Genomic DNA, 26,858 nt, shown 5'->3' on the forward strand with positions numbered 1-26,858 from the left:
AGCTTTTTTTTTTTTTTTTTAATTTTGGGGAAGTATCAGCTGCTTTCCCAAAGAGAAGCCTGAGTTTGAAGGCATTTGGGGCTGAAGTAATGTTATTAGTATATTAGGTTTATTAGATCAATCCAGTAGCCACTTAATGTGAATTCCAGTTGACGTGGTGTACCTTATGACTATTAAGGATTTCTGTTGTTTTATTTGTACCTTCTTTTTAAAAGGGTAGGAGAAGGGTGCCTGGGTGGCTCCTTGGTTAAGCATCCGACTTCGGTTCCAGTCATGATCTCACGGTTCGTGAGTTCGAGCCCTCATCGGGCTCTGTGCTGACAGCGTGGGGCCTGGAGCCTACTTGAGTTCTGTGTCTCTCCCTCTCTCTCTGCCCCTCCCCTGCTCCTGCTCACACTCTGTCTCTCTCTCTCTCTCTCAAAAGTAAATATTTAAAAATTTTATAAAAGGGTAAGAGTATGTGGGAGGGGGGTGTTCAGTCCCTTCTGGTGGTGACATTCCACGATTCCATGAGTTCTTAGCATTAAGGCTCAGGAATGTAATATGGATTTTTCTAACTGACCTAGACCTGTTTTCTTTTTAAGCTAGGGGACCCCCCCCCCATCTTCTAGATAGCTTTACCTCACATTTACCTGGTTTTGGAACTTCACGGGCATAATGGTCCTTGAATGAAATCTGAGACTCAACTTCATACTAAATTCTGCTTTTTGGCACATACTAGTATTAGGAATCATTTACAGCTCTCTGCTTCTGTTTCCTTTCCTCTAGATTTCCTGATACCCTTTGTTAGTCCTAATGACTGTGCAGAAGTAAACAAATCTCATTTTGTGTTTTTCATTCACTCACAGCACACGTTGGAATAACCGTGGGGCCAAGACCGTTGACAGGAAGTCACAGGTGTGGCTCACCCACCCAAGGATCACGCTTGGGTCACTGGGCAGTACGGCCATAAGAAGGACTGAAACTGAATTTTAGGTTCTAAAATGCTTGCCATTAGAACCATGGCTTTTAAGTAGGGTTTTCTCCGACCGGATTGAGGAAAACATCATTGGTTTAGCAACCACAGGCTTCTCACATAACACTTGGAATAGATTGTTCTTTCCATAAGCAGAGGGGGAAAATCCTCCTACCTATAATGGGTACATGGGAATGTAGATTATCAGAAGCTAGTTTTAACTTCTTGCTAAAGAATAATGAAGGCGTGACTTTTTTAAATGTTTTATTTATTTTTGAGAGAGAGAGAGAGAGCGTGAGGGAGAATGTGAGCAGGGGAGGGGCAGTGAGAGAGTGGAACAGAGGATCCAAAACGGGCTCTGTGCTAAGAGCAGACAGCCCGATGCGGGACTCAAATTCACGAACCAGGAGATCATGACTTGAGCCAAAGTCGGACGCTTAACCGACTGAGCCACCCAAGCACCCCAAAGGCATGACTTTTCTAAGAATGGGTGATGTCCCTTACAGCCTTGGAAAACTAGCACATTTGCTTATAACTTCAATCCTAAGAATGTTCAAAGAAATTAACTCTTAAGAAATTAGAGATAACTCTTCCAAGGTGTCTCAGGTGGAATTGTCTTTCCAGATAGCTCTTTGACATATTGTAGCAAAGTCTGTGTTCTCACCTGACATGATCGCCCGCACTCCCCCTCACCAGTGGCACACCAGTCTGGGCTGAAGTGTGCCAGGGAAGCCTCCTGCCTGCCTTTGTCCCATGTATTCCACATGTCATCCACACGTAACTCCCAGCGTGGACCTTTCAGACTCTACGAGGATTCTTGTTTTGCCAGAATTTGTCTAAACATGATTCAGAATCTTTCTCCGGATCTGTATCTCTCACTCCCCTAGTTCACATATTAATCTCAAAAAAAGAAAACAGTGTAAAGAAAGGTTATCACTGATATAGCACTTAGGGCTTAAGTGTTAATTTGAGGGCATCTGGCCATACCATAATCTGGACAAGAGTAAACAGTAAAGGACTGATTAAAAATAGAATTTGTCTCCATTTACATATTATGCACCAGTCTAGTCCATGACTATAACTGATATACAAAGAGTTCCCCATTTTCCATAATTAGATAGATTCTGAAATATAAAATAGGGCATTAATCGTGTATGTCAACAGTATCCATTATCCACGAGCTGGATTTTTCTACCGGCAAGAATCGGACGCGGCAGAATGGTGGCAGGCAAGGAGTGTGGCAATCTGAGAAGTAAACGAATCTGTTAGCTTTGAAGTATTGCCCCCCAGACCCCAGTGAGTCAGCTCATCGGCTTCTCAAAGTGACACGGGCTTAATTTGGCTCACTTTGCTCCCAATAAATTGAGACACTTATTCCACTAACTCACCTAGTGTGCCATACTCGATCTTCCAAACTCTCCCCCGCCCCCGCTCCCCAACTGAGAACTGGGTTTTTCCGCAAACAGCAGTTTGTACACATTTGTTCATTTATTCCTTCCTTCATTTATTCGGCAGACAGCTCTTAGAGCCCTGGCAGTATTCTCAGCACTGGGGGACACAGCAGTGGAAAAATAAGAATCTCTGCCCTCCTGGAGCTCGTATTCTACTTAAAATTGCATCTAATGGTAGTATATTTATTTTCTGGGATCTCACTCTCCTGGCCAGCTAGCCGGGCCCTATCCAAACTGAGGAGCCCCTGCAGGGGGATAATTCCTGCCACCACCCACTCGCCCAAAAGCCTGCTTCCAACAAAAGGAGTTCTGCGTAAGTGCTCCCCTTTGGCCCTCTGTCGCCCACCCTGGAATCAAAACGTCCTCCTCCTCCCAGCCTCCTAAACTGGAATTGATCTGCCTTAGAAACAGGTGCACTGACTCAATAATGCAGGTCAGTCTTCTTGACTAGTTTATACATTTAGCAATCCAGACCGCTGCCTCAAAGCTAATGACCGTTAAATTACAAATATCAGTCCCCAACCTGTTCTCTCACCAAATGAATGGACTCGTCATCCCGGCCCTCAAGGCCAACCTCCCTGTCTCCACCCCCCCGTCTTCCCAACACCATGGCGGCTGGCCTCAGGGCCCGTGCGCTGGCCCCACGCTTCTTGCCAGGCCCAGGGGTGTGCTCTTGGCTCATGAGGGTCTCTCCACGTGCAGTGCCGGTTCCCTGTCCCCAGCCCTGTCCCTGCAGGTTAGAACCCATCTGTCGGGGCCTTTCTCCAACTTTTGCAACAACAGGAGAGCCTGTCCATCCATCCTTCTCCTTTGTGCCACTGCACTAGCCCTCAGAGAGGGAGAAATTCAAAACTAAAGATACCTTTCTTTCTGTGATCCCCTTAACCTGGGTCTGTAAGAGAAGAGTCTAACCAGGGATATTTGCTCAGGCTTTGCACTCAAGCGAGTTTCAGATTCTGGCCGATGACGTGATGGTAAGTTTATGGGGAGCTCATCACCAGGTTGGGTTCAACTTTCTACTCTCCATCTATGTTTCCTAAAGTTTTTTGACCACTCATTGGTCACAGAAGCTGTGTCACTTGCACAGGTAACAAGACAAGACATTGTCCTGAGCGAGGGGTGGCTGGTCACCCCACCCAAGCTGCCAGGACAGGTGCCTACTCACCCATAACCCTCTTCCTAGGTCATAACTTAACTTCCCAGAGAGTCCCCCCTCCTGGCCAGCCAGACTGCTCCCACCTACGCAATGTATTGTGACTGTCTTCTGAACCACCCTCATCATGGACTTCTTAATTTCAGCTTTGTATTTCATAATTTCTAACTTTTAAGAAGTAGCCCTTTATAATTTTCTATGTTTTGAATTCAGTTTTTCATCGATTTTGCAATTCACACAAGCTAGAACTCCACATTCAGTGTTGCTGTCATTCATAGACCAGGGCCCGTCTTTTTGTCAGTTAAGTAACAATACTGGTTGATAACGTTTGTAACTCATTCTACTACACACAGAAGAGACTGCAGTCCAGGCTTGTGCAGATGGTAATTTAGCTGAATACAGATGCTTCAAGTGTCTGTTCCTTATTTCTCTTGGAGTTTGCTTTCTGAGCCCATCTAACATCTCCCGACCCCAGTGTTAGCCAGATGGACCAAGAAGGGAACCCTCCTGGGGCACTGTCCTTCCATATTCCGTGCTGCCCTCTGTTCTTATCCCTCTCGAGTTATACCCTCTGTTAGCGGAACATCCATTATTTCTCTTTCCTTCCTCGACAACCTCAAGCACAGCACATTGTATGCAGCTGGTGCTTAACCAGCATTTAACTTAAGGCCCCGTCGCTGAAGGTGGCAATGTTGCACAGCCATAGCATATGAGGGTAAGAAGGGGAGGGAAGCTGGATAACCCTTCCCAAACGCACCCCCAGACAAAAACGTTGTCTGTGAATGCTTTTACCTTGCTGTCTTGCAACAGGATCTTGAAACCAGTTTGCTTTCCACGTGCACAGAACCTGCCCGCCGCAGACACTTACGTGTGGCGCTAACGGGAACCCACCTCCTCCCTCCTAACCCCCACCCCCCGCCAGCAGTGATGGGTGCCTTGCGACTGACCATCACCTTTCACTCGTCTCTTCAGAGGCTAAATGTGGGCTTTCCAAGAACTCTCTTTAACGTGCTGTGTAGCTATTTGAGTTTAAGCTGTACTAAATTTCTGGAGCCGTGCCAGGTGCTTGCTAGAGTTTCTGGTGCTATCTATATAATCTGTAGGGGGAAGGGGGAAAACTCCATTGAACTTTCGTGGTAATAAAAATTATTGTAGTTGAGCCCTGTGTCTGCTCACTGAACTTCCTGTGGGTTTTCACCAAATCACATGACTGACAGCAAAAAGGCTTTTGGTCTTTAAAGCTTTCGGTCTGCTTGTTATACGCAAGTCTCAATCACCAAATCAGACCTTTGCTTTGTCTCTGGGCTGGGCGTCCGGATGTCCCACTGTGGTGGGTTGATTCACTGGAGCTGATAAAAACATTCCAGCCAAACTTGAGAGTCTAGCATTACCTCTGGCTCCAAAAATCAAAACAACCGGATTGTTGTAAGTAGCTTTGGATTGAGACCAAGCTCCAAGCTTTTTGAGAGATGGGTTTTCTCTCCTTATTGAGCTGAATCACAGGACAACTGTCTCAGAAAGAACGGGGCAAGAGCCTAGGCCCAAGGTGAACAGCACCCTGCCCTCTGCTAGCCTGTTCCAGAAGGTTCTTGCCATAACTATCAAGTCAAAGCCCCCGTGTCCCCAGAATGCCTCCTGTGCTTTCCCAGAGTTTTAGCAGTCCTCAGGCACATCCACCCGGCAGCCTCTGGCTAGAGCCTGGCGTGGGGGGGGGCCTGAGAAGTCCAAGAGGAGATGCGGTTAGAGAGCGTGTGGACAGACGTCAGAGCTGGGAAGGCCTGGCAGGGCCCAAGAAGCCCAGTCAGAATGAAGACACTCGAGTGAGGAAGTTGGACTTCCCTCAGCCATCACAGGATGGCATTATTGTTCTCCACAGGCTTGAAAAGGAACATAAAGAATGATTTTTTTTCTAGGTTGTTGATCTGACATTCAGACTATGACATTTCTTGGACTGAATCCTGACAAAATGTGTCCCCGGTGTCATTAGTGCTAAATAAAACCTTTTGTCTTTCTTTTCCTTAGCTCTCAAGACTTCTAAGACACACTAGAGGAGCACATATTTTTGAGAATGTCTATTTAAATCTCCAACCGTGTTGGCTCTCTGTAGCGAGACAGGTAAATTTGAGAGGGGATCAAATTAAATGCAGCTTGCGCACGGCTTGTTATACAGAGGCTGCATTCACATTCAATCAGGTTGACTGAATAGTGTTTCCAAAACTCTGTTATAATTTCTGTCTATTATTTCACCCCTTTAAAATGTTCCCAGTACACGGCCTTAAAAACAACTCGTTGCAAAAAAAAAAAAAAAAAAAAAAAAGGTAGCTCTTTACCTCGTGCTTTCAAATGTGTGTAGCCAGTTTTAGGGAACATGCTCTTTTTTTTTTTTTTTTTTTTTTTTCCTGCTATTTTGACTTATCCTCCGTTCTGAACCTTTTTAAAAAAGTGCCGGGGAAAAGTTCTGAGCAAAGAACCCCCAAAATAGCACCTCACGGCCTACGTGTCCCTTCGAGGAGAGAGGAGCCCGTAGTGTCCATTCGGGGGCGAGCGTGGGTGCTGCCCATGGTGTTCAGGGTCTGCCGGTAATAGAAGTGCGTTCATGCTGTTCCGTCCGTGCTTGCTCTTCACCTCTCCTGTGTCCAGTGGCACACCCTCGGACGACGATGACTTAGGCGTCCGGTCCGTGGCCTTCACGAGCCAGCACAGGCAGGGGCTGTGCCTGAACCTCCACCCGCTGAGCCACAAGCTCTGAAGCCACAAGAGCAGCTCGGCCACAGCCTCGTGCTTGTCTTTGTGTTAAGCATTTGGGAGGCTTAGCCTTTAAAGCCCTCTATTGTCAACCCACAGAACAGCCCGGGACCGTTAGATATTTAGCCCGTCCCCAAGACCGCCACCAGCTCATCAGATTTGTCCCAGCCCTGTGAAGGAGACAAGATGGTCGAAATCAAAATCTCACGGTAAACTTTTATGTTGTAAGAGTCTGAGTGAGGATGTGAGATTTGTCCCAGGTCACCCAGCTACTGCGGCTGGACTTTGAGCTCTGAGTTGCCAGGATTATGCACGTCTTGCTCAGCTAGACTTTTAGTACTGTGCTCATGACGCAGTAGGCTCTCGGTACATATTTGCCGAATGAAAGAATCAGCGCCTTTCAGGTGCTTTTTCTGGGTACTTCCAAGATTTAATGAGTGGCTCAACGTGAAGTGTTAGAATGGGCCCGCCCTACGATAGGTGATCAGTTATGTTAGCCGTAGCCTCAGAATTGATGATGCTTTTACGGAGAACTTCTATAGAAATAACCATCAGTCAGCTTGAAGAAAAACTTTGTAATAAAATACATGCCTGGTATTGACAGATAAACTTGACACCATTTTATATACTGTCTTCCGTATGTTATTATGTACTGTATTTTAGATGTTCTTGCCACTCTGGGTATCCTCCCTTGTTGAGACTCTGTGTACTCCATCTACTCCAGAACGAGATGGGTTGTTGTTTCGACATAAACTTGAGCCACAGCGAAAACCAGGCATTTTCAGCTCTGTTTGATCAGGTGGTGGGAAGGATAGTCGCGGGGCCGCCGCATGATCGAAGGACAGGCTTGGACTCATCACTGTTTCTAACTGAAGAGTCATCAGAATCCCCCAAAATCGTGAGGGCAGGTGAACCTCGTGCCAGCCACTCAGCGACTCTTGCCTAAGTGTCTTTAATTAAGCTGGAAGGAGTTCTTAGAAAAGCATTTGGTTTTCTGGTTTTCTTTCCCATTTTACCCTCAGAGATGCAGAGAGCAGCCTCACGCAAATGGCCTCACATCCCTTCCTGACGCCTTCATAGGAAAAACCCCAGTATGTCCCCGGATGGAGAAAAGGTTTCACATCTTTTAGTCACTTCTGTTTCTAACAACAACAAGTGCATCGTATTGGTGACATTACTACTTAGAAATGTAGGATGTTGTTATTTCCAGCGGGAAGAGGGAATGTGGGCGCTCTGAGCTTCCCAGACCACCACCCTGTACCCGCCCCTCCCCGGCCCCTCGCTTCTCTCCGGGTCAGTGGGAGAGGTTTTCTCAAGTTTGAGGCCATTCTGAGAACTAGGATTTTCATCCTTATTGTTAGGGGGTAAATTTCCTCTTCAAACACAACCCCTCATTCTTTCTTGATTAGGACATCACTGTGGTTTGGTAATTTTCGAAGGACCAGTAGTGTGCTGGGTTCTGTTCCATGCAGTGAAAGAGCACGGAGCTACCGCTGAGGGGTTCTGCGGAGCCTCGGAGAGTTGAATTCCGGGACAAAGCACTAGGGTGGCCTCAACTCTGTGTCCGTTTTCACACAGACTTTCCCACCCAGTCAGACCTACACCGCCCCACGGGCTGGGTGACTCAGAACCGGCTTAGCCTCCAGGCCCCACTTGGGCTTCCATTAGTGGGGTTGTCTGGGTCGCCTCCATCAAGGCCTCGTGGCGACCACAGCATGCGCTCGGTCGCACAAGTGCAGGTTTTTCACGAGAAAGAACAGCACTGTGTTGCAGCCTATAAGACACCTGCTTCCGTGACAGACTTATTGCCACCTCCGAGGACTCTGTTCCCTCCGACCTGAGAACCCCGGGCCAGGCCGGAAGCAGCACAGAGCGTGTGAGGAGCTTCAGCAAGGGTGCCAAGGGCCCAGGCCCCCCAGCTGCTGAGCGGTTTTGGTGCACCCAGAGAATGCGAGCTCAGAGTGGGAGAGGCTCAGGGGGACTTCGGGAGCAGACAGCAAGGGGATGGCACACCAGGGGGCCCCGCTGAATGCCAGTCACCTCAGGAAGTGCTGGCATTCATCCACTTCCCTTAGCTGACCAGACTTCGTCAGCGAGACTGCCCGGGGGAGCCAGGGTGGGAGGAGGAACTGTCGCCTACGGCGTCACAGTCACCAGCATTGCCGTCGGCACACTCCGAGACTTTCAGCCTCCACTGACGGTAACGAAGAACCGATTCGCAACACTCCCGGTCTGAAAAGGCTGGGGTTCTCATTAAACCACAGTAGTTCTGCAAAGGCCTCTAAAGTATGGGGTACGTCGAGCGTGAGGGAGGCTGTAGGGGTAGGTATGCTGGTGCTAGAGTTCGGGCCACTGATAAATCCCATTTGTGTATATTCTGTATTTACATAACGCCTTTGGAGCCGTGGAGTAGAGTTGGTTTTCATTAAAGCTGTAACAGATGGGACCGGGCTCTGTGTGGTATGTTGAAGTAACATCCGTGACCAGGGTGACCCCCTTTCAGGAATTCCTATACACGTTTTCAAGATTTAACTCAGAACTCACCTTGCCAGAAGCATTTCCTGCTTACTCTGCCCTTCTCTCATCTTGCTGGAAGGCCGAGGATCCGGCACTTAGGTGTTGAGTCTCAGTTATTGCAAATGCTGCTTTCAAATCCCTACAACTCGGTAGGTGGATGGGTGGGTGCCTGGGTGGTTATCCTGCCCGCCCCCCCTCCTCCATCTTAGTTTAGGCCTGTTTGCCTCTCTCCCTCCGCCCCCGCCCTGGGCCAGGCCTATCTCCGCCTCTGCCAGGTGCCCTCCATTCTCCACACGGTGATCGGAGGCATCCCTGCACAGAGGCCTTCTCGCCAAGCCCCCTTCTCAGACCCATCAGAGGCTTCCAGGACACCCGGGGGCCTCGAGACCAGCAGCCCCTCAGGCTGCTGGAATGAGAACCACTTCCTCTGCCCTGGCACGGGTAGAATTAGAGAACCTAAAGGCCAAATCCTGGTGAGGCGATACAGGCCGAGTGCTTGCTTACCAGCCGGGTCCCCTGGCTACGTGCACAGAGTCAGACCTGGGCGATTCCGGAGCCTCAGTGAGGAATCCCCCAGCCTCCCTCCATGAGGCCGCAGCCCTCACCATGGGCCCCAGGAGAAGGCCAAGGCCAAGCTGTTGGGAGCAGCTGCCACCCCGGAACCGGCCCGGCCTTCCACTGTGGACACGTGCCTGCCCCCACAGGTCAGGGCTCAGGAGTCACGAGGGAGAGCGCTCAGCCCTGAAAGCTGACTGAAAGCTGACAAGGCGACTCAGCCCTGAAAGCAAAGTCTCTCAAGAAGAGCCAGCCCTCAGCCTGTGCGGCAGCTGGTCTCTCCTTGAGCCCTCTGTCAGCCCAGTCTGACTTTTGTCCTCCCGCCTCTCCCCCTGTTCGGGTCCCTGCTCCGCTCGGCAGACTGACATTGGCGGACAGGTACTGACAGGGTGACGTGTCTTTCCTGTGGGTAATTCGCATCTTCTCAGGAGTCATCTGGAAACTGGCCCGTAAAGCCCCTAGAGCTCTCGGGGCCCGTGACCAGTTAGGGAGGCGGACTCCCTGCATAGCACAGTACCACTGAGACACTGCCGCTGCTTTTGCACGGAACTGGAACATTATAAAATCGTCTCGTTTTTGTTGCAGAAATTTCCAGAACTGAAATTCAAGTATGTGGAAGAGGAGCAGCCCGAGGAGTTCTTTATCCCCTACGTCTGGTCTCTGGTCTACAACTCAGCGGTAGGCCTCTATTGGAACCCACAGGACATTCAGCTCTTCACAATGGACTCCGACTGAGGGCAGGACACCACGTCCCCCCCTCGCCTCCCTCCAGCCAAGCAGCCCTTCTAACTATTTTCTCTCTGGGGAATGGAAGTAGACAGATTGCCCGGTGTATCTTCCGTCAAAGAGGATCACCCGAGCATGTTTCCCTTTCACGCTTGGATTTGGAGGATTGGTGCCCAGTTGGCAATAGATCACTCAGCTTAGATTGTAGTGCAGAAAAATGGGGAGGGGGGTACCCGACAATAATAAATGCAAAAACCTGCTATTCCACACGCAATTTTATTTCTAAACCAAAAATCTAGAGCTTTTCCAGGAACCTGATGCCTTAGGCATATAACACTTCACCAGTATATACTGTGGGTTTTCTGTTTCGGGTTGTTGTTTTTGTTTTCGCACGTTCAAGATTTTTGTTTTGGGTGTGTGTGTTTGCGTGTGTGGGTGCGCACGCGTGCGTGCTTCTTTCAACATTAAGAAATACCTGAAAAGATGACAAGACAGGAATTAATGAGGACATGAAGTCACATGTGTGAGGGGTTGCCTTTCAGAGGGCCCATGATTTAATAAACACTATGGCCGGGCAGTTGGATAGAAGCCTTTAGATCAGATCCCCTGCATCTTTCTCAAAGAAAGAAATGGCTCCTTCTCATGAAGTTCAGATTAGCTTTTCTGTGGATTTGGCCTCTGAGCTGTAGCTGAATTAAATTGGAGTCTAGCACAAATTAAGTTAATCTACTCCGTATTAATCATTGGGAAAAGAAAAGTTTCATTTTGAAAGCAATCTTTTTTCTTCAACCAGACTAATAGGAGAAAAGGAGACCAATTTGATTAATACAGTACTCTACATGAGATGAAAAACATGTTTTTCTCTTCATTTCTGACTTTGCTTAAACCCTTTTGGACCCTGAGTTGGAGGAAGAAGCTGCTAGCCGCAGGCACTGAGGGCGGAGTGGGATGGTCCTTGTGAGGCCCGGTCTGAGCCCACGACCACCCTCTCACAGAGCGTGGCAGTTCCGTGAGGCGGAAATTTCAGTTCTGGAATGAGGAGCCTCATTTCCATTCTCAGAGACACGAAAAGAATTTGCTTTTCTCCATAGAAAGCACACGGTCCCAGATGAGACCAAGCACCCAGTTTCAATCTGCTGTTGCCTAGTCTGTATGAGGAACGAGATCCTCTCCTGTCCCTCTGTTCCCCGGGCTGGAGACCAGAGTCATTTTGGTCCGTCATGATGTGAGAGGGTCTGAGAGGAGCCATCTCCAGTCACACGAAGCTCTGGAAAGGTCAGAAACACACCAGCACATCAGTGCACACCTGTGTGGCTTCCACCCGTGAGAAGCTTGGGCTGCTCCCTCCCTTCAGGGGCTTTGCGGCCCACCAGGCCGTTTCCTTGTTGTCAGGACGATGCTGGAGCCGAAGCTCCCTGAGGCTGACTGACTGACGAAGGGCCGTCACTCGTGGCTAGACCCAGGAGGCAGGTGCAGTTTGCCCGTTGTCTCCTCAGGCCTTGCTCCGTTCAGGCCTCTTAACTGTCTCCACAAATGGCAGGAGACCCTCGTGGATCTCACTTACCATCCTGCGGACAGGGCCTCAGCCCAGCAGATGAGGCACGTTAACAGCTCCTGCTCAGTCCAGCCCAGTGGGACAGGTGGTTTGAAGGTGGAAGGATCAACCCTCACATTCTGAACAACTATCGTTTTAGGTAGCAACATTTCCCCCCCCCACAGGGAAGTGAGACCCAGCTGGAATTTGTTTCCAAAGCATGTTGATTTGCCTCCTTTTCCTTTAAACCAAAACACAGAATTTTAAAAGGGTCCCGGGGAGCAAGTGAACCTCTGGTGGGACCGTGGACCTGTCCTTGGAGGCCGAGGGCTGGGCAGTGCCGTGGGGTTGTCACCAGGCTGCAGGACCATGCGTTCTTGTGGCAGGAGGAAATAGGGTCCCCCAAAAGTCAGTCAGGGAGCCCTTGATTGAGGGGATCCTGCAGTGCCCCCTCCTGAGGGCCGCCTGGCTCACCGAGGTGCCTCCAAAGCCCCATTCTCAGCAGGTTCCTCTCCCCCACCCCCCCTTAATTAACCAAACAGTGGGAGTGCTCACTGGCCTCAAAACCCATCCGTGGCTACGGCCTCACGCCGTACATGAGCACATGCTCCCAGACACCAGTGCAGCCCTGCCTCAGCTCTGGAAACCCACCAGGAGTCTCTTCCTGATTTTTGTGAAAGATTTACTACGACAATAAATTTAACTGATAACCTTGAGTTAACGCTTGCATTAATTTGCTTAGAAATCTGTTTTCCACAAAGTAAAACTGTGTAGAATGAGGCAGCAGAGGACCGTCACGTGTTTGAATGAGAGTTAGCCTCTGATTTTACCCAAGATACGGAACTGTTACTACACTGTGTCATAAACCAAGAGTTCTGCCACGATGCTTCTTCTGGAAAGCACGGGACCCTCTCAATATCACCTTCCCTCTCAAGACCTGAAGGCCATGTGCAAAAAAGCTTCAAAATGGTGCCTCTGATTCCCATAGTCACCCATCCAGCCTGGTGCTGGCAGATCTGTGAACAACAGCCTTGTAGTGTTGGCCCCACGGGGCGGCCATCATTCACCTGCAGACAGGAGCAGGGGTGTGAAAGATCTCAAGGACAAAGACCAAGAAAGGAAAGACTGAGAAGGTCCCCGAGGTGAAGCACAGGAAGGACACTGCTCTGGAAGGAAATCACAGGAGCTGGGGAGGAGGAAGGTGGAGAGAGGAAAGAACATAGGACCAGCATCAGTCCGAACACTCGGCAACTTCCTGAAGCTTGCTGAGGTAAAGAGAGAGAAGTTCAGTGGAGTGGGGGATACTTCCACCGAATTTCTGAATCTCTTTAGGCAACATACTGGCCCTTAGGTTCTGGTGAGCCAGGGTTTTGCCTTAGGCATTAAATCTCTCTGTGTAACTGAGTCACTCTGTGCTCCTTTCCAGAGTCATAAAGTAGAATTGTGCTACTTGCTCATACTTTATAGGCTTGGGTTTGTAAGGTCAACCCTTTGGGTCTCTTAATTCCCTCCCAGGCACCCTGCCTGCAATTTCAGTAGTTGCCAGCTGATATTAGGGACTGATCCTTGGGCTTTCTGATGTTAAATTCAGGGCTATTCCAGTGCCCTACATTGCCTTCAGGAGTTAAGGAGATCAGGGTTTCTATTCTCTGATGAAGCTCCAAGCCTCATATGAATATGAAAAGCTGAGGAATGGATTATAGCACCCAATTCATAGCAAATAATACATTTTTTATCTTTTAAGAACTTTAATACAGCATACAATTTAATTGCACTAGGGTGTGTCCATTGGGGGATATCCCCTATATGGGGACAAAGCAAGGGAGATTCATCAGGACCTGCCCCACCCCCTCCCCTTGGTCAGGTCATATGTGTCAACCATGACTCTCCTGACTTTACAAGGCTATTTTTTTTGTATTTTTAATTTTTTTTAAATGTTTATTTGTATTTGAGAGACAGCTCAAGTGGGGGAGGGTTAGAGAGAGAGGGAGAGAATCCAGAACAGGCTCCAGGCTCCGAGCTGTCAGCACAGAGGCCAACACAAGCAGAGAGAGAGGGAGAAAGAAAGAATCCCAAGCAGACTCCACGCTATCAGTGCAGAGCCCGATGCGGGACTGAACCCATGTAGCGTGAGATTATGACCTGAGCCATGATCAGGAGTCGAATGCTTAACTGACTGAGCCATCCAGGTGCCCCTACAAGGGTATTGAAAGTGCCAGCTACTCAGACAACAGCCTCTGAAATTAGCAAAAACACCCCACCCCCACCCCAGAGGAAAAACAGTCCCATATGACTGACCAGGTAATACCTCACCATCCTGTTGGCTCTCACATACCTTCAAGCAAAATTTTAAATTTGTGGCCAGATTTCCAAGTTCTTAGCTGGAGGGTTGGTTTAGATTACCTAGTCCTCCATTCCTATCAGTAGACTGTCCTTCAAGGATACTGTGACCCAGCTTCTAAATCACCTCAGTCCTGGGGCATAAATAACTAAAACAGACAATCCACACCTGGACACATCATAGTAAAACTGCCGAAAACCAGAGAAAAAGAAATGTTAAAGCCACCAGTATTGGTAGTGGTGGGATTACCTCTCAGCAGAAACAGCAGAAGACAGTGAAATCATGCCTTTAAGGTGCCAAGAGAGAATGACTGCCAACCTAGACGCTTCTAGTTGGCAAAATATCCTACAAGAATGAAGAAGAAGAAACGACACTTTTAGACAAACAACTGGAAGAATTCATCAGCACACATATCCTAAAGGAAAATTAAGAGTGTTTTAAGGGCAGAAAAGAAAATGATACCAATTATAGGGACAGTTTCAGGAAGGATTGAAGAGCACTGAAAACGAGAAAAGTACAGGTCAACGTAAGTACCAATGATGTAAAACAGTAATGGTGTTGTGGAGTTCCAAATATATATCAAATTAAAATGCATGAAAGCAAAGGTATATAAATGGAGAGGGCTTACATACAGTTTAAGTGTTCTAAGCCCCCTGCATCATCCAAGAAGAGGGTTAAGAAAAATCCCACTTAATATTACACTTTGATAAATCAAGAATGCATGTCATAAAAAGTATTAGTAAAAGAGTGTGTGACTTTGAAACTAATTGGAGAAGATGGAATAACCAATTTAGTGGCAGGTTGAAGAGAGATACAAAAGGTATAAGAAAGAAGAAAAACAGTGGAACAAATAGAAAGCAAGTTGCAAGATATATGTGATAAATCCATTATTACATTAAATGTAAATGGGCCAATGCTCCATTGTTGACAAAGATTGTCAGGCTAGCTTTAAAAATAACAATCATAGGGTTGCCTGGCTGGCTCGGTTAGTAAAGCATGCAACTCTTGATCTCAGGACCTTGAATTCAAACCCCATGTATGACATGGAGTTTACTTTAAAAATAAATTTAAACAATAAAAATCATATGCTGTTTTACAAGAGACACTTTTTAAAACATAAATTGTGAAATTTTGAAAGAAAAGAATGGAGAAACATATACCCAGCAAACAGTAGCCATAGGAAACTGGCGTAGATATATTAATATTGAAGTAAACTTTAAGGCAAAAAAAAAAAAAAAAAAAAAAAGCATTATTAGAAATAAAAAGAGTCAATTCAATTATCAGAAAGAGGTAACAATTCAGCAGAGAGAGAGGGAGAGAGAGAGAATCCCAAGCAAGCTCCATGCTGTCAGCACAGAGCCCAACTCAGGGCTCAATCTCACAAACCGTGAGATCATGACCTGAGCCAAAATCCAGAATTGGAAGCTTAACTGACTGAGCCACCCAGGTGCACCTAAAATATTTTGAACTGAGTAATAAAATTATTGTATATCAAAACCTATGGACAGGGACACCCGGATGGTTCAGTCGGTTAAGGGGCCAATTTCGGCACAGTCATGATCTCATGGTTCGTGAGTTCAAGCCCCACAATGGGCTCTCTGCTGTCAGCACAGAGCCCACTTTGGATCCTCTGTCTTCTCTCTACCCCTCCCCTCCTCACTCTCTCTGTCAAATATACATTAAAAATACTTTAAAAAATTGGGGCACCAGGGTGGCTCAGTTGGTTAAGCATCCAACTTTGGCTCAGGTCATGATCTCGCGGCCCGTGTTGACAGCTCGGAGCCTGGAGCCTGCTTCAATTCTGTGTCTCCCTCTCTCTCTGCCCCTACCCTGCTTGTGCTCTCTGTCTCTCATAAATAAATAAATGTTAAAAAAAAAATTTTTAATACTTAAAAAGCCTATTAACAAACTTGAGTTGCAATTAGAACTGTGCTTATAAATTTATATCTTTAAATGCATATGTTAGAAAATAAGGCTGAAAAACAATGACCTCAAAATTAAAAAAAAAAAAAAAGTGAAACCCCAAAACAAAAGCCAAAATATAGAACACAAATATGCAATAAGGGAATAAAGGGAATCAAGAAAATTAAAAATTGGCTTTCTAAAAGGACTAAGAGTTTGGTAACTGTGTAACGAGACTGGTCAAGAAGGAAGGAGAAAGGGTGGGAGGGAGGGAGGGGGGCCAGAGGAATAGTCAGTATCAGAGTGAAGATGGGCAAATTACTTCAAATCATACAGATGTTAAAAATATTTAAGAGGATGTTATGAATACTAATAATTTTTAAATTTAAATTGAACAATCTTTTTTTAAAAGTAATCTCTATACCTAATGTGGGGCTTGAACCCACAACCCCGAGATCAGGAGTCTCATGCGCCACCAACCGAGCCATCTAGGCACCCCATAGATGGTACAGTCTTGATTGTAGTGATGTTTCAGGAGTATACACATATGTAAAACTAATCAAACTGTCCACTTTACTCATGTGCTGTTTTCATAATGTCAATTATACATTTTAATTATATAATTAAGACATTTTTAAACTTTGGGTAAAATGGACAATTTTTTTAAAGGTGGTTTTTCAAAACCGACATCAGAAAATCTTGAAAATTGGAATCATCCTACATTTGAATCCATAATTTAAAAATCTCACAAGGCAGGGGCACCTGGGTGCCTCGGTCAGTTAAGCGTCCGACATCGGCTCAGGTCACGATCTCACGGTCCGTGAGTTCAAGCCCCGCGTCGGGCTCTGTGCTGACAGCTCGGAGCCTGGAGCCTGCTTCCGATTCTGTGTCTCCCTCTCTCTCTGCTCCTCCCCTGTTCATGCTCTGTCTCTCTCTGTCTCAAAAATAAATAAACGTTAAAAAATTTTTTTTTTTTTTTTTAAATCTCACAAGGCAATCTATAGGCCCAGATAGGATTGCCTGTGAATTTTCTAGAGAAAAATAATGCCAATCTTACACAGACTCTTCTAGGTGATAGAAAACCTTCCAAATTCATCTTAAGAGACCAGTATATCCTTATATATCAAAAATTTGACAAGAACAGTATAGAAAATGAAAATTGCGTGCCAGTTTCTCTCATCATTGTAGATGCAAAAGGTCTAAAAATGTTAGCAAACAGAAACCAGCAAGGGATAAAAAGCAATGTGTAAAAATACATCATGATTAAATTGGATTAGCATTAAAAAATCAGAGCCATTCACATTAATAGAATGAAGGGGGAGAGTCAATGATAACAAATGCGGACAACACTTTTTATGAAATTCAACAATCATTGGGTGATATAAATGTTAATAAACTAGAAAGATAAGGAAATGTCAGCCTGATAAAGATATCCACAAAAAACGTAGAGTGAACACATCCTACTTGAAATCTCAAAAACTTTCCTCTAAGATTGGGAGCAAGAAAAAGAGGTCCCTGAACATATGTTCTATTCAAAATGATACTGGGTGACAATAGGCAGGGCATAGTATTTAGGGGGAGTACTGATTCCTGAAACCACGTTGAAATGCATCACTCACACACACACACCACCAACAACAAAACAGAAAAAGGATGAAGAAAAAGGATGGATGGATGGATGGATGGATGGAAGAATAAGTGTGATAAACTTGGTAAAAATCTAGAATGGTAGAATCTCGATAGTGTGTGGGTGTCCACTGTAAAATTCTTTCAGCTTCATTGTATGTTGGAGAAAAACAGTACCTAAGGCCTCAACCCAGTGCGACGATGTTTTTAGAAAAGGGGTGGGGGGTGGGGGTGCCTGGGTGGCTCAGTTGGTTAAGCGTCCGACTTTGGCTCAGGTCGTGATCTCATGGCTCATGATTTGAGCCCCGCATCAAGCTCTGTGCTAACAGCTCAGAGCAGGAAACCTGCTGTGGATTCTGTGTCTCCCTCTCTCTCTGCCCCTCCCCTGCTTGCACTCTGTCTCTCAAAAATGAATATATATGAATGGATTGGGTGGGAAGAAAATAAACTGTTATTATTTGCAGAAGACATGATTAAGTATGTAGATAATCTAAAAGAATCCACCAATGAACTCGTAGAATTAGCAAGGTTTCTGGATACCAGATCGTATAACAAAAATCACTTGCATTTCTAGATGCCAACAACAACGATCTCCAATAGCATTCTGAAAATCCATTAGAAAAAAAATAAAAGTTAAACAACAAAAATCCATTAGGTACTCAGAGACCAATCTAAAAAAGGGGGGGGGGGAGTGAAATTAAAGATCTAAATAAGCGGAGGGTATTAAATTCAGGGATTGGAAGGCTGCACAGTGCTACTGCAGCTGCGACATAGGTGATACAGGTGAAGGAGGATTCCGCCCAATTCCTCCCTTTACCCATCCAACACCCACAGAATCTTTTTCCCCACACAAAGAGCACCACCCACCCTCCCCAAAGAAGATAAGCCCAAAGCCCCATCCTGTTCCTGCGCTCGGCCTGACACCTGACCGCGGGCTTCCTTCTGAAGCACGGGAGGAACCAATTTGGTTCAAATGAGGGACTCTGGTTTCTCAGCCGCCGCAGGTGGATTCTCGCCATCGGCCACCCAGCCACCTCCCCAAAGTCAGTGGCACGTTTCGCATCATGTGATTTGCAGCAATCCTATGTGTAATCTGCTTGAGCTAATTTGGGAAGAAAAGGACTTGTTTCTGGGTATGAGGTAGCCACCAAATTCTGGGGTGCACCGTGGGAACTAAGCTTCGATACTGTACGACCAGGAGAAATCTCCAACTGCTGCTGCCCAGGATAAGGCAGCTTAGCCACTGCCCCACCTAGCACCCTGGCACACAGCTGGGGACCAGTCACTGACTTTGCCCACGGCTGCCCCAGAGGAAGCCAGCGCCACCACCTTGCCCTCCTGCCCATGCACCTGCCACCCCGCTCCACGCTCACTCCCACCCATCCGTCCATTGATTGGCTCTGCCTCGGGAAAGCCAGCTGCACGCACAACCCCAGCCGCAGGGGAACCGAGACAGCGAAGCCTGTAGCTTTCCACGTGGGCTGGAGGGCACTGCATGAGCCAAACCCTGGCTTCTGTCATCTTACCTCATGCTATTGTTTGAGTCGTAAGTGAGATAATACTTAGAAAATTAATATAAATGCAAAGCATGGAGAAAGACAGGGATTTAGGTCTGATTTCTGTGTGTCTGCATCCCACACCTAAACCAGTACCTGTCCTGAAGAAATATTTGTTGAATAATGCCAGCATTTAGCACAGTTTCTAAAACATGGTAAGCACTAATAAATAATAGCTAGTATTAGTTCAACATGATAGGAAGTCCCAGAGAAAGCTAATGCAGCAACCCAACCCATCTTAAGGACACCAACTCTGCCTATCTGCAGCTCTGGCACCCTGTGGCTGGCTCCCCTCATAGTCACAAAGGAGCTGCCCAGTTCCTGATGTTGCATCAAGGCATGATCTCCTCTAGGGCACAGCTTGGGAGTGGGGCTCCTCTCCCAGAAGTGCCCTAACATTTTCATGCCCAGGCCTGCTTCCCATACCCATTCCTAAACCATCGTTGGCAAGGAGAGGGATCCACCATCAGAGAAAACTAATCAGGCTCTGGAGCCAGGTTGGACCAGCTGTGTGGAGAGAGTGAATAAAAATCAGCCTCCTTTAGGAAGTAGGAAGTGGGAGGCAGGATAGACAAGTAACAGACACTGTAAGCCATGAACAGGGCGGTGGGGAAGGCCAGAGCCAGGGCTCCTGAGTCCCAGCTCTCAGACCCTACAGACGGATGAGGCTGCTCAAGGGCCCAGGGACCATGCCCAGGACAAGGGCCTGTGGAAGAACAGGAGGTGTGCCGGCTGGATGAGCCCACGGCATCCACAGCCCCATCCTCATCGGGGTTCCCACACGCAAGCTGCGTGAACGAATGGCGGCTTCCCCATCTCCCAGAGTCCGCTTAATAGGAAACAGGACTTGGTGGGGAACAAACAATGTATGACAACCCCAGCCCTCGAACTGGAAACATCTGTCCTTGCCGCGGCACCCCCTCCCCAGCCCAGCCCAGCCCGGCTCCCGAGGGGGCCCGCCGGGCCTGGCTGGGGAACTCAAGAACCTTCTAGGGAATAAATAACATAAAGGAGCCTGGAGCCTGGGAGGGTCTCCAAGCTCCCAGCTTGGCCCCCAGAGCCTCACGGGCTCCTAGCTTCATCCTGCTGGCCTCGGCACTGCGCCCACCCCAGGCAATGGGGGGATCTAGGGCTGATGGTCCCACAGGAGCCCTGGGCTACACTTGGCTTTGTTTCCATGAGGGGCCAGGGCCTCACAGGGGGATGCCCCTCAGATGGCCGAAGCTTCAGTCCCCAGGGCCGTCCCTTACCCATCGCCTTGTCTCTGCCCCCACTCTCTGCCCGGACTACCCTTCCCCTCCTTGTGTCCCTGCCAGGTCCTGTCCCCCTTCGAGGCCAGGCTCAGAAGTAGTTTGGGCCAGGCAGCCCGGCCCCAGCTGGTTAGATGACACGGGTCTCCCCTGGTGCCCCCAGAGTCGCTGTCGGGGCCACGCTAGCATCCGTACGGCCCCAGTGAACACAGGGCAGAAGGGATTCATTGTACCTGGGACCAAGGGTGCCCGGCAGGGACTGGGGCACACGGGTTCCACAGGCAGAGGCTGACACCCACACACACAGCTCCCACGAGGGCCACTGTTTCTGAGGCAGAGATCAGTGCCATCCCCTGGCTGTTCTAGAGAGAATCCGGCCTCACAGAGGCCCGCCTGGCTACCTAGTGTGCATCCCTGCAGCATGGACCGGTCTCCAGATCTCCCCGGCCTCGGTCCCCAGTCTGGATTGGGATGGGATGACAAGCCCCTGGGGAGCAGGGTGGCAGGAACATCGTCTGCAACCTCTGCTGCCCCACAGAGAGTGGGGAGAACTGGCCTCGGGAGGGGGCCGCCGGGGAGGGGGTTGCTGGCGAGGGCTATTGGGCAAGGGAGAAGCCTGGAGAAGCCTGGGGGGCTGCTCTCCGCTGGGAAAGGTGTTTCTTTGCCAAAGCCAGCCAACCAGCAATGCTCCTGAGCACCCGGGGGTGGAGGACAGCCGGAAGGAGAGTCCCACGCGGGGACATTTCCACCCAGGCCCTGGCTGCCCCCAGCCCTGTCCCCCCTCTAGGCCCTCCCAGGCCTGGACCAAGGACCATGCGCACCCCCCGGCCGCATGCCGGTGCAAGCCCCCAGCCGGAACAGGTGCCGGCAGAGCAAGGGGCGGCCAGGTGGGTGCAAACGTCTTTAGACCAGCCCAACCCCCCGCCAGAGAGCGGGAAGCCCAGACTCAGCCTCCCCCCTCGTCCAGAGACCAGGAGACCAGATGTCAACTGAGGCGGCCATTCCAAAACGCACACATCTTCAAAGCAGGGCTACTTTCCATGTCCTTTGGGCAATTTTTAAACAAGTTTGTAAAACTGGAATTTTAATAGGTGACATATTGGCGTGTATGTGTGCGTGTGTGTGTTCATGAGCACGCGTGTCTGGGCCCCTTTGGCGGCTATTGCCGCCACAGTGTCCTGGGAGATGGGTGGGGTGGGGGGAGTTTCCTAAAGGGCCACCCGGTTCACTTCCAGGTTCACGGTGTGTTGCAGAAGAGCTGAGCCTTTAAGAACTGGGGGGAGGGGGGCAGTGCTTCGGAGCAAGCTAAGAAAGGGCACCGCAGCCCCGGAGGCCTCCCCACCTAGGGTGGGGGAGGGGAGCACAGCCTGATGGGAAATCACTGCCATGCAGCCCCCGACACTTCTGTGTGCCCCTTCTCCTGTCTCAGCGTTGAACCCAGACGTATCATTGGTCTGCTCGGGCTTCCGTAATAAATACCGCAGACAAGGGGGGCTTCAACCACAGATGTTTAGGTTTCTCACGGTTCTGGAGGCTGGAAGTGCAAGATCAAGGTGTTCACAGGTCTGGCTTCTCCTGAGGCCTCTCTCCTTGGCTTGCAAACGGCCGCCTTCTTGCCCTGTCCTCGTGTGCTCATGTTTATGTCCTAAGCTCTTCTTACAAGGACACCAGTCATATTGGCTTGGGGCCCACCCTCATTTTACCCCAGTTACCTCTTCAAAGACCCTATCTCCAAATACAGTGGACCCTGGAACAGCACAGGTTTGAGCCTCCCAGGTTTATACACTGATTTTTGCAGTGTGCTACTATAAATGTATTTCCTCTTCCTCGTGATTTCCTTAACATTTTCTTTCCTCCAGCTTATTCCATTGTGAGAATACACTATATAATACATATATAAGGGCACCTGGGTGGCTCAGTGGGTTCAGCATCCGACTCTTGACTTCTGCTTAGTCACGATCTCACAGTACGTGGGTTCAGTCCTGCGTCGGGCTCTGCCCTGACAGCATGGAATCTGCTTGGGATTCTCTCTCTCCCTCCGTCTCTGACCCTCCTCTCCTCATGAGCCCATGCTCTCTCTCACTCTCTCAAAATAAACATTTGAATACAATAAAGATATATATCACATACAAACTATGTATTAGTCAATTTATGTTATCAGCAAGGCTTCTAGTCAACAGTAGGCTATAAAGTAGTTAAGTCTTGACGGAGTCCAAAGTTACAGGCAGATCTGCGACTGCATGGGGGTCAGTGCTCTTAACCCCTGCGTTGTTCAAGGGTCAGCGTAGTCACAGTCTGGGGCGCTGGGGGTTAGGGCCTTCACATACGGATTTTGGAGAGACAGAACCCAGCCTGGAACACCAGACGCCCTCTGTGAGTTTGCTCCCGGCGTGGTCCCACTTCAAAACCCTTCCATTTTTTTTTTTTTAAATGTTTATTTATTTTTGAGACAGAGAGAGACAGAGCATGAACGGGGGAGGGGCAGAGAGAGAGGGAGACACAGAATCCGAAGCAGGCTCCAGGCTCTGAGCCGTCAGCACAGAGCCCGACGCGGGGCTCGAACTCACGGACCGTGAGATCGTGACCTGAGCCGGAGTCGGACGCTTAACCGACTGAGCCACCCAGGCGCCCCCCATCCCTTCCATTTTTAACTCCAACTCCTTGCTTCCCTCCTCTGCTGGGCATCCCAGGCAATGCCCCCGCTCCCGCCCACACGCGCACACACCCTTGCACCAACACTCACATGGACACGCTCCCACCTGGGACAGAGCCCTACCATCCTCCAGCTCTGGCCTGAGAAGCTGGACCCCCTCTTTCCCTGGAACCACCCTCAGACACAGCAGCAGCCACAATGGCCTCCTTGCTACCTCCCCGGGCTGCCAACGTCACTCCCCACATCAGGTCCCCTGCCGGGTCTGGTCTCTCCCCCTGGTCCTCGGACGGCCACCTCCCCCCTGGCCCTCAGCCTCTAAGGGGTCCACAGTCCCTGCCCGAAGAGGTTCCCCCAACCGGACCCTCCTGTTAGTTCCTCATCTGCCTTATTTATTTCCTTAACACCCTCGTTCTATCCCTTGTGAATGTTCCTCGTTAATTTGGTGACTGCGGACTGTCTGCCCATCCGATGGGGTGCTCTGTGGGGGCAGCACCAGACCCCAGGGACGTGCTCGAGGACGTTTCCACCCTCTGCTGCGGAATGGCTAACAGCCGCTGTCCACATACTCAGAGTCAGAGCTAATGCAGGTGAGGGGTGGGGAGAGTAACAGGGAACAGGGGCTCTGTGTTTACATTTTAGGGGAAGGAGCTGGGGAAAGAGCGAGACTCTAGTCTCAGGTGAGGTCGAGGGGAATGGCTGGCGTGAGACCTTTCAAGGCCCAGGGAAGTCACCACACGCAAGGTCACATCCTAGCTGTGCCTCAGAGTCTGGGTGGGGGACCCCATGAGGAAGGGCCCTGCCAGCACAAAAGCAAGAGACAAGTCCTGGGAAGGGAAAGCAGCTTCTGGGCCAAAGGAGGGCCGCGGCCCCAGGCCTGGCCCCGGTCGGTCCCAGTCATGGGGGTGATGGTAATGTTGACTCTGGGATCATGGAGCAGGGCAAGGAAAGCAGTTTCAGAAGAAGGGCGATTCAGTTCTTCCATTCTAAACCTATTCCTCCAGTGGAGCCCATGCCACAATCGCACCTTTACCATGCTGCTGCCATCTTTAAACAGGGCAGAGTGCACGTAAGGACACTGATGTGAAGTCACTTTCCAGATGCCATGTGAATGAAGCGGGCGCGTGCGCGCGCGCGCGCGTGTGTGTGTGTGTGTGTGTGTGTGTGTGAAAAAGAGAGAGGATGGAGCCATCACCTCGCACTTGCCTACCATCACGTCAAAGTCTATGTGGGGGGCGCCCTCTGGAGTTAAGCAGTGCACGACCCATGCAAACTTCCTTGCCTGCCCTGCCCTGAGTCTCCCCGCTAGCGAAAGCCCTAGAGGCCCAGGCCCTGCTCCCCACCCTCTGCCCTCCCGGCTGCTCCCTAGACTCCCCAGCCTGCAGGATGAGTCAGGTAGGAGCTTGTGGCTTTCAACTCCCTGGTCTCCCAAACCACCCAAATTCCCCTCTGGGCCCCTCATGGCTTCCCCACTTGGTCTCCCTGACTAAGCCGGGGAGGCTGCTCCCCTGGCCAGGTGGGGAAAGCAGTGCCCTCTGGTCCTGTTACGTACCTCCTGTAGACACAACAGGGATAGTAGGGTGGCAGGGCGTGTGACCTTGGCTCTGAGACTTTGGCAAGGCCCCACCCCTCTTACCTGAGTCATGGAATTCTCCAGAGGTGGGCAGGGCTGCTGCCTGGAGACAGAAGAGGTGAGGTCATGGGTCGTGTCCACCACAGTCCCCGCCCCTCCCTGTGCTGGGGCAGCTGAGCTCATGTTTCCGGGAGCTTACTCGCCTTGACCCGGAGCCTGGAGCAGGTGGGAGGGGCCCTGTAGATACCGTGTCTCCTGCTGGGCTTCACGTCGCTTTCATCTTTCTGTCCCTTCCACTCGAAAGAGAAGCCAGGAGCCTGGAGGGACGCCCCGGGAGGGGCTGGGGAGGAAGTAGCCAGAGGGGGACTCTGTGCGTCAGGACAGAGACTGGGAAGGTCAAGGGCTGTCTTCCCCCCACCCCAGGGGCGTGGGGGTGTCTTGGGGAAACTCTGGGGTGGGGTGGAAGGAAGTCAGGGTCTGACTGATGGTGGCCCTAGACTGGTACAGGGGATAAATCCACCCTTGAGGGATCTGAGCAGAGGCGTGTTTGGGCGCAGGTGAGGGCGTGTGGCCTGTCCCCAGGGTTGCGGGGGCCCTCGTGAAGGCAGGTACAGCTGGGCACTGACAGCCACCAGGGCTCCACCAAGAACGGAGAGCAGGGATGGGCGGAGCTCCGCTCACCGTCTCTGTAGGAGTCCTGTATCTTCCCCCAGTGCTGACACAGACCGGCTGGCTCCAGTTTCCAGATGGGCAAGCCAAGGCTTCGAGAGGGTCACAGGGGGGCCGCAGGGGCTTGATCCAGCCCCCCCCACCCCCACCCCAGAGCTGTGCCCCTTCTTTCAGAAATGGTGGGACTCGGCCCCACGTGGCTGGACCAGGACAGGAGCAGCCGACAGTGAGGGCGGCGGGCTGTTGGGGGTGAGCAGAGACGATGGAGGGACTGTTTTCAGACCTGGGAGTGGGGAAGGAGCATCCACGCACATGTGGAAAAACTACTGGAAGGTGTGGAGTAGGGACAGGCCAGGATCAGGGCTTCCGAAGCCATCTCCCCAGAGGCAGGAAGGATGACCCCAAACCAGCGAGGCCCTCAGGTATTCAGAGGATTCAGAAGCAGAGCTACCCAGGACCTAAGGTGGGATGGGTGAGGTGTCATCCTGGGGGCCTGCGCGTTGTCAGACTTCAAGCCAAACCCCCAGAGATGCTGTGTTTGGAGCTGGGACAACCTATGGCTGTGGATGAGGGCAGAGGAGGCACAGGGTGCAAGGGGTGGCTTTCCGGGGATCCTCTGTGAGGCCCCAACCCTGATGGCTGGTCTGGTGGGGGGGGTGGGGGGTGGGGAAGATGCTCGAGGGGCTGGGGGTGAAGATTTAGAGCCAGAGAGCGGCTTCGGGGGCCCTGCCAGCCTCCTGTCTGACGTGCCTCCTCATATGGCGGGCACAGCATGTTGGTCCCGCCCTCGTGCTGCCTGGGGACCAACTCTGTCACCCTTAGCAGTTACAGGAAGGGCACAGTGGTTGGTTTGGGGACTCCTGGGGACAGCTGTCTTTACTCTCAAGCTCACTCCCAAGCTACACACCCACATACACACTCTCTCTGTCTCTCATACACGTCACACGTGTTCACACGCACACACACACACACACACACACACACCTGCAGCCAAGATGTAGGCTCATGTCGTAGGGCCCGGGGACGTCCCCAGGAGGCTGAGTCGGGGGAACCCTGGCCGGGTGAACTCAAGGGAAGTTCATACTTTGTAGATGTGGCCCTGAGAGGGAAGGGCTTGTCCAAGGTCACCCAGCCTGTCAGGGCCCACGATGGCTAAGCAGCAGACGCCTCCAGCCTCTGCCCGGGACTCCCGGCTCGCTTCCCCTGCTGTGCCCTGGGCGTCTGCTCCCCTGCAGGCCGGTGCCTGATGCCCGGTGCGGTACCGTGTGCCCTGCAGTGGTCCCTTCCCAAGGACCCCACCCCAGGGGCCGGCTTCTCCAATTCGCACCCAGAGCACCAGCTCCTTGGCAGGTAGGGTTTCCTTCCCACTTAGCCCCCACTTACCATGGCCAGAGCTGTGCCCCATCCCTATGACCTGAAGAGTAAGGAGAAGGATCGGATGATGGGGCCACAGAAGCGGCCATACCAGCTTCCCCTCAGCTGGGCCAGGACGCGCAGGGGCGAGGGAGGGAGTTGGCGGAGTCCTGGGACACAGCAAGCACGTACTGAGGGAGCAGTTTCCTGCTCTGTCATTTCCAAGTCTGTGACCTTGGGCAAGGACGTGCCCTCCCTAGATCTCACTCTCCCGTCTGTGACACGGCATCCACCTCAGAAGG

At 50.4% G+C, this 26,858-nt stretch overlaps 1 protein-coding gene across 6 annotated transcripts in view; it reads left to right on the plus strand.

Annotated features, from left to right (window-relative positions):
- The window catches only part of DYM (dymeclin), a 351,209-nt gene extending 340,845 nt beyond the window's left edge, over positions 1-10,364 (plus strand). For 3 of the 6 annotated variants that reach the window (XM_049620087.1, XM_049620091.1, XM_049620088.1), the window contains 2 exons: positions 5,582-5,674; positions 9,962-10,364. In XM_049620087.1, coding sequence (XP_049476044.1) covers positions 5,582-5,674; positions 9,962-10,111 — 243 coding nt within the window. In that variant the 3' untranslated portion in view covers positions 10,112-10,364. The remainder of the gene's footprint in view (positions 1-5,581; positions 5,675-9,961) is intronic. The other 3 variants (XM_049620093.1, XM_049620089.1, XM_049620092.1) reach the window with 1 other exon arrangement.
- The last annotated feature ends 16,494 nt before the right edge of the window (positions 10,365-26,858 follow it).

The sequence above is a fragment of the Panthera uncia genome, assembly GCF_023721935.1.
Source record: "Panthera uncia isolate 11264 chromosome D3 unlocalized genomic scaffold, Puncia_PCG_1.0 HiC_scaffold_8, whole genome shotgun sequence".
Taxonomy (NCBI): domain Eukaryota; kingdom Metazoa; phylum Chordata; class Mammalia; order Carnivora; family Felidae; genus Panthera; species Panthera uncia.